General features: G+C 54.0%; 1 protein-coding gene across 1 annotated transcript; it reads left to right on the top strand.

The window, feature by feature from the left end:
- The first annotated feature begins 1054 nt into the window (after positions 1-1054).
- On the top strand, positions 1055-6790 carry Wfdc2 (WAP four-disulfide core domain 2). Its single transcript, XM_021660447.2, has 5 exons — positions 1055-1210; positions 1677-1820; positions 2421-2564; positions 4138-4284; positions 6618-6790. Exons 1-4 carry the CDS (start codon positions 1132-1134, stop codon positions 4281-4283), a joined length of 513 nt encoding a protein of 170 aa, XP_021516122.1. The 5' UTR covers positions 1055-1131; the 3' UTR covers position 4284; positions 6618-6790.
- Positions 6791-7511: the final 721 nt, after the last annotated feature.

Here is a 7511-nt window from a genome sequence, read left to right as displayed (position 1 = left end):
CCCCCTTTTGATTATGGTAACCGGATGCGGTACTTCAGATCACGGTGGGTGCAAAGCTAAAATTAAAAAATATACCCAGCCAAGCCATGAAAGATAGGAGTTTCAGTTGTCAGCTGCCAGGGGAACAAGGGAGTCAACTCCACAGTGATACTCTTGGCCACAGAGGAAGGTACAGAGGCCTATACCAATCCATCTGGGGAGATTCCCAGAGAAAGGTCCATTCCTGCACAGGCCCGGTTTGTGCTGCTAAGTTTTACCTGATAATAAAGGGAAGGATGTCTTGACGGTGCGTTAGCCAGGGAATCTGCCCTGAAGGTACCAGCTCTCTACCATCACTCTCTGTGTGTGTGTCCTACAGTAGGCACCCAGCATGGAGGGAAGAGAGCTTGCAAGAAGAGATGTGGTCTCAACATCGTGCCTGAGCAGCTTTGGCCCCGGAGCTTAGGTGGGGGAGAAGCCTCTGAAGGTCTAGCCTGTGTGTCAGACACAGTTAACTGTAGCAACTCTCCAGTCAGAGTAAAGACCCCATTCTGCCCTAATGGTGTGTGGTGGAAGGGGGCAGAAAGACGTGCCTGAAAGGCTGGAAACTTCACTGGTGTTTCTCCTTTGTGGACTTATTCTTCGTGAGATGGATTCCTTTGTTAGTGACTGCCATTTCTGCAGCCTCTACTACACCAGGCTTCTGCTAAACCCTCAACAGGGCTCTGCATCACGCCGCTGTCTGGCCCTCGTCTCACCGCTTAATCCTCTGCAGCCTTGTCATTTCCTCCTCAACCAGGGCCTCCAGTCGGTCCAGGAAGGACCCCAGACTTTTAAAAACTGGGCCCAGGAGCCCTGGGTCTGGGCCCTTTGCTCCTACTGCCCTGCCTTGCCCTCAGGCCCTAGAAAGGTAGGGAGAGAGGGAGGGGTGGACAAGTGTCCGGCTGCAGCTGGCTCGGAGGCTGTCTCGGTTCCTGGTTCCCACCAGAGCCAAGAGTGACACCTGATCCCGGGGGATTGTGAAATGGCATGAGGTGGCAGGGCGCCCGCGCTGCCCGCTGCTCGCTGTGCTTCCTGCACCCCTCACTCGGCCCCGCCCCCAGCTCGAGTGGTTAAATCCCCCCCACCCAGGCTGCAGCTTACACCTGCACCATGCCTGCCTGTCGTCTCTGCATGCCGGCCTCAGGCCTCCTCCTTGGGCTGCTGCTTTTCACTGCCACCTCAGCCGCAAGTAAGTGCAGTCGGGAGCGCGGGGCCCAGAACGAAGTCTCAGAACATGGGGCTCTGAGGCGAAAGTGGGGAGGCCAGTGAAAATTTAAGATTTGGAACTCTGGGGCCTACAGCTAGCGATCCTTGGAGCTTAGGATTTGGGGTACAATGTACTGGAGGGAGGGGGAGACCAATGAAAGTTTAAAGTTGGGAGGGGCAGAGGCTCTTTCTGTGCTGGAAGCAGAGGCCAGATGATTAGGAGCGGGAAGCTTCCAGGCTCAAGTTCCCCAAGAACTGGGGGCTTTGAAACCAAGGATCAGGGAGTTCCCAAGTGTCAGAGACCCCTGGCCAGGGGATGAGGCCCTCTGGGGTGTTATGAGGACCCCTGAAGATCAGTAGGCCTTGAAGTTGAAATTTGGAGATCTTGGAGCAGGGGTTGGGACTGGGCTCGGTTCTTCTGGCAATTGTCTGCTCCCATCCACCCCAAGGCACCAGAACAGAGAAACCGGGCGAGTGCCCCCAGCTCCAAGCGATTCCGGGCTGTGTGAAGGACTGCGCCTCGGACAACGACTGTGCTGACAACCGCAAGTGCTGCCAGGCCGGCTGCAGCTTTGTCTGCTCCACGCCTAATGGTAACCCCGCAGCAACCTGGCCGGGACAGGGCGGGGCCGCCGAGGGCTGCGCTAGATGGGAGTGCCCAGGTTAGGGGAAGAAGGGCATCCTAGACTCAGAGACCCCAGAAGGCTGAGGCAGTGGAAACCCGATCCACCTGTGGGTGGATGTAGGGACAAAGGCGTCCCTGGGGAGCGGCCCAGGGGGAGGAGGGCCTCTCCCTTTCCCTCTCCCCCCGCCCCCCCCCCCATTCCTGGCTGAGCTCGGTTCTCTGGTGCATGACGGGCTTCCGGGCATGCACAGCGCGACTTTGTTCCGGGACCAGGGTCCAGTGGCTTCCTAGGCTGGAGATTGCGGGTGATCTCTGGGTGGCGTCAGGGTTAGGATCCCGAGGGGACCCCTTGCCTCCGGGAATGCCTCCCGCAGTACCTTCCACTGTCTGGCCTGGCAAGATTCAGATTTGTCCTTGAGGGAGGTAGAGAACTTTGGAAGTGTGCCGCCAAAAGAAATGTTCTTGCACAAAGTCACACCGCCATCCCGTGGCTGGCAGAGGTTCCGTTTCTCCCTTTGACACCCTTGGCTTTCCCTCATATCTTTAAAACCATCTCCTCCACCTTCAGGACAGAGAGAGGGAGAGCTCTCAGGTACCAGTACCACGACTCTGTCAGCCAACCTTGCCCATACTACTCCATTATCGGGAGGTAAAGTCTCCACAGAGCCACCAGCTGTGATCAGCGAAGAAGGTGACGAAGAAGGTGACCGAGGTATGGAATCTAAGCTTCTCATTTCCAAGAGGGAAAAGCTGAGGCTAGGAGGTGGGGATGGAGGCAAGACGGGTACACAAACAGAGGCTTGTAATTGCTGGCCTTTGTCGTGGGGACAACCCCTACCCCCCATTTTGCCTCTTACTTTTTCCCTCAGAGATGACAGGAGAGGATGGGAGCATTTACACTTAGGAGCCCTAAGGTGCTATGAGCAGAAAGGTGGGAGACAGGGGGAAGAAACCCCCATGGGGGGCAGCTTATAGGTGTGGAGGTGCTGTGGCCTGGAAAAGGAGGACCAGGAAAGGTGGACACGAGCCAACTGGCACATCAAGCTCTGTCAGGCAGATGAAGATACTGTTTCCTTGTGTCAGATGGACAGGCCAAATGGCCTTCTGAGCCAGGGAGGAGCCTGGAGATTTGAATCCTAGCTCTGCCATGTCCTAAGCGTGTGAGCCTGAGCAGCTTGGCTCTTTGAACCTCCACCTGCCCATCTGCAAAGTGGGCATGATAACCTCAGCCTGTAGGGGTGGGGTCGGGGCTAAATGCAATGGTACTCAAAAGCATCTTTTCAGCAAGCGGACATTCCAGTACGAACTTGCTTTGGTACTCAATCTTCTGAGTATTCTCATTTTGTCGCAGGGTAGCCGCCCCAGAACACCTGTACTAGCCAGGATGCTGGCAACCTCTCCTTTCACGCTCCCCTTATCTCCTTCATTGCATCTTACCTTTCACAGCTCCTGCCTGGTGATTCCACTGAATGGGAAATGGTGTGGGATGTAGGGGGAGTGTGTGGGGGGGGGAGGGAGTGGTTTTCGAGCATGTATGGAGGGCCACGGCACTGAGTAATTACAACTGGCAGTGAGTCCATGGGAGTAAGTAAAGAGAATGGGTGTCACCTCTCACGGGTGCACTGCACTTTACAGCTTATAAAGTAGCACAGAGCCTGGTGGCAAGTGAATACACCTTAGAGCCAGCTCTCCTGTGGTTCAAATCCTGCTTCAGTCCTGCATGGCCTTAGGAGAAGTACCTTGCCCCAAACTGCCATAGTTTCCTCCTCTGCAATGCAAGGAGATAAAGCAGAAACTTTCACCCCTTTTAAGATGCTTATGAGAGTTGGGTGAGCTCTGCCTAAGCAATGCCTGACTCACCGCACTCCCAGTCAGGTGTTAGTGCTTAGAATGACTCACTGTTGCCGAGTCTTTTGACTTTTTTTCAGGATGGTGCATGGGGGGTGTGTGGATAATTACTTTTATAACAACCCCACAATGCAGTGACAGGGATTCCATGGGACAGCTAAAGATTGGGGCTCTGGGAGATTTGGGTTGAAGGTCTCAAAGGGAGAAAATGGCAGAGCTGGGACTCAAACTGAGGTCCTGAGATTTCAAAGCAGTACCTCAGTTTGGAGCAGGAATAGGGCTTTGCCGATCATCTCCCCAGGACTCCTGAGAGCAGCCCAGGTTCCCACCATCAACCCAGGTAGGCAGCTCTGCTGGTGACGAAGCAGTGTGCGACCACACTTTGCTGAGTGTCTGTGCCTCTCAGCTCACCTCTCCTTCCCCCCTGGTCTTCCCAGAAAAGCAGGGCACCTGCCCCAGTGTGGGCTTCCCCACGCTCGGCCTCTGCGAGGACCAGTGCCAGGTGGACAGCCAGTGTTCTGGCAACATGAAATGCTGTCGAAATGGCTGTGGGAAGATGGCCTGTGTCACACCCCAATTCTGAGGTAGGTGGGAGCAGAAGAGAAGGTTCGGAGATGCCCAGATACAAGGCTACTTGCAGCAGTTGAACAGGAAGAGCCTGGAAAGCGATAACTGTCTGTGAGTCCATTCACTTTCATTAGTTTAACTCATATTTATCTATGATACGTGGGTGATGGATGAGCCAACAAACCAGGCAAGAGGCTGGGGTGATGGGTTTTATTGTCTAGTGGTGAGGAAAGAACCCAACAAGCTGATTTTACATGTCCCAGGGAGGTTCATGCTGTGGGGTAAAGAGAACAGCAGGCAGGCGTTGCGGGGGAGGGGCGGGCAAGGGCGTTAGTGTAACTTTTACGTGGGACAGTGAGTGAAGACTTCACCAGGAAGGTGCAAACTGAGAGCAGGAAGGCGAGCACGTCCAGGCAGAGGTAGCAGCAACGTGAAGGCAAGCGCATTGCTGGGGCTTTTAAGGAAGAGCCCGAAGGTTGAGCGGAAGTATGAAGGGAGGTGAAAGGGTATCTGGGGCCTGAGACAGCTCATTTGGGGACCTCAGAGGCCGTAGTCTTCACCAAGAGGTGTGTTTCCAGAAAGAGGCTTGCCCTGACATTTTCAAAGGACTCTCCTGTCACGTGCTGCGCTGTAGCTAGACTGTAGAGGGCAGGAAAAGAGTCACAGGTTCACCTATGAGTGGACAGATGGGAGGACCCTGACCAGGATGGAGGCAGGGAAGAGCGGTGGTAGCCTGTTCACCACTTTGTGGAGAAGAACAGTGGTGTCTGCTGATAAGTGTCTGACAGGAACTTTGGTAAACTCAGGAAAGGGGTAGCTGTGTCCTAGGGGAGGGGACAGTGTCTGCAGGGGAGGAGACAATGGCTGGTGAGGTTGAGGAGAAGGTACCTCTTTGGCACATTTAGTGGGAGGCAGAGGGTTGGCCTTTATTTACTCCAAAGGCCCATCTTTGTGGACAAATGTGGTCAAGGTGGCTAACTTCAGCTGCATTTATTAGTCGTGTCTGAGATGGGCTAAGTATTTACTCCAAGCAAGCCAGGACTAGATTTCAGTGCCTTTAGTACCTCAGGCCCCGAAAGGAGAAATCTGTGGAGCCATCCTTCTCTTTGTATGTGATTAAAAACTAAAATACTGTTAAATTGGGGCTAGAAAGGTGACTCAGCAGTTAAGAGCACTTACTACTCTTGCAGGGGACACAGTTTGGTTCCTAGTACCCACTTGGTGGCTGACAACCATCTATAACTCCAGTTCCAGGGGCTCCGATGCTCTCTTCGGACATCCAAGGGCACTGCACACACAGGAGGTGCACATAGATCCAGGCAGGAAAGGCACACGTACACATAAAAGAAACGCTTAATACAGCATTATGCCGTACCGTAGGTGTTAGAAAGGGTGAAACTGAGACAGATACTTGGTTGGCCCTTTGGGTGATCCTGCAGTGTGGCTGTTTGAGGTTCTGGGACAGAAAGGTGACCACCCAGCTGAGCCTGCAGTGCAGTGGTTGATGACATCACCTGTGCCCACTGCCGTGGGGAACAGATGAGGAAATATGTCACCAGGCTTGAGGGAGGGAGGGAGGGAGGGAGGGAGGGAGGGAGGGAGGGAGGGAGGGAGGATAGAGTAGGAGCAGCTGGAGAAAGCCACCCGGGGGTGACCCTGAGCTGGGGCCATGACTGGTGGTTTGGTGCGGTGCAGGGTGGGGATGCTCTTTAAGGCTAAGGGAGCAGGATGAGCAAGAACTTCAATAAGGCTTCGGTTGCAAGCCCAGCTTGCTGGCGGAATCCATTAGTGCACACAGAGGTAACTGAAGCCCAGAGAGGGGGGATGTGCCCAAGGTCTCATGCTTGTTAATCCAAAGTATGCTTTTCAGTGGCTAGGAGACAACTATAGTCTGGCCAGGACCCTGAGCTCTGCTGTGATGCCAGCTGCCTGGTGGGCATTGCAAACAGGATGAATGAGATTCAGCTTTCAGCCCTGGCCACTACCTAGCCTCCTCATCTCCTCGCCTACAACTACTGGCTTACAGAATGGGGGCATCTTGATCTGAATGAAGGCACACTGGGTCTTTCTGGTGCTAGCAGGAAGATTCTTAGACTAATAAATGTTTCTGGGTCTCCAGAGACGCCGCAACCATCATTTGGGAGCATGGTATATCCATGTAGGTCCTGGAACAGGTTTTACTTGAAGCATAAGAGATGAGCCTAGAAGCTGCTGGGCGATGCAGGCAGAGCCCCCCAAAAGGCGGTGCTGTGCTATGCTGTGTGCGCAAGTGTGACGGGAGAAGTGGGGAGCTGGGTGATACTTGTCTAGTGTGACAGATGTTGATTGTACTCTGGTTTTCTTCCTCCAGCTTCAGCCGCCACCAGCCTGAATGGGGAGAAGTTCTTTCTGCTGAACTGTGCAGCTGGCTTTGTTCCTGTGGCCTTCCTTCTCTCCCGCCTTCATGTTTCTTCCCAGACCCACAAAAGCATCTCCTTTTCCCAACCAATAAATTGATTACTTTCAGCAATGGAGAAGCCATAAGACCTGCTCTCCTCCTGTTTTCCCTGACTTGGATTAGGTGGGCGAGAAAGTAGGGGACAGCTGGGGTCACCCAGGTACAAAAATCTAGGGAAAGATTAGTTCTGGAGTCATGTGTCTCTGCTGGGTCAGCCTTTCTCCAGTGGATCCTTGCACCAGTCCTGCGAGGCTGGCCATTCTCCAGGGGTCACGGAGCAAACAGGGCCTCACAGAGATGTAGGAACACCTCTGAAACCACTCAGAATGGTTGCATGTCTCTCTGCCAGCCGTACTGCTGGGAGACATGCTCACGAGGCCTCCTGGCTACTCAGAGCGCTCAGGATAGTCGGTAACAATCCAGGAGGTTGGTGAGAAGGCTGTCAGTAGAGCGCCTGCTACACAAACGTGAGTTGGAGTCCCGGCACGGCATCCATGTATAAAATGATTAAGTGCAGCAGCATGCCTGGGGGTGGGGGTGGGGGTGGGAGTGGGGCTGGAGATAGATCTTTTTGGCCAGCTAGTTTAGACAAACAGCAAGCACCAGATGCAGAAAGAGACGACTGTCCGGAACTGGTTCTCTCTTTCCATCATGTGGGTTCCAGGGATCATGCTCAGGTGGTCAGACTTGGTGGCAAGCACCCTTACCTACTGAGCCATCCCGTTGGCCCCACCCCGTGGTTTAATAAGGAGTTCCTTCCTGTCTTTGTGCCCACCTACCCTTGATATAACAGAGCAGACCAGCTCC

The sequence above is a fragment of the Meriones unguiculatus genome, chromosome 4 (assembly GCF_030254825.1).
Source record: "Meriones unguiculatus strain TT.TT164.6M chromosome 4, Bangor_MerUng_6.1, whole genome shotgun sequence".
Taxonomy (NCBI): domain Eukaryota; kingdom Metazoa; phylum Chordata; class Mammalia; order Rodentia; family Muridae; genus Meriones; species Meriones unguiculatus.
Note: the sequence above shows the minus strand (reverse complement) of the source record. Positions and strands in the feature narration are given on the sequence as shown.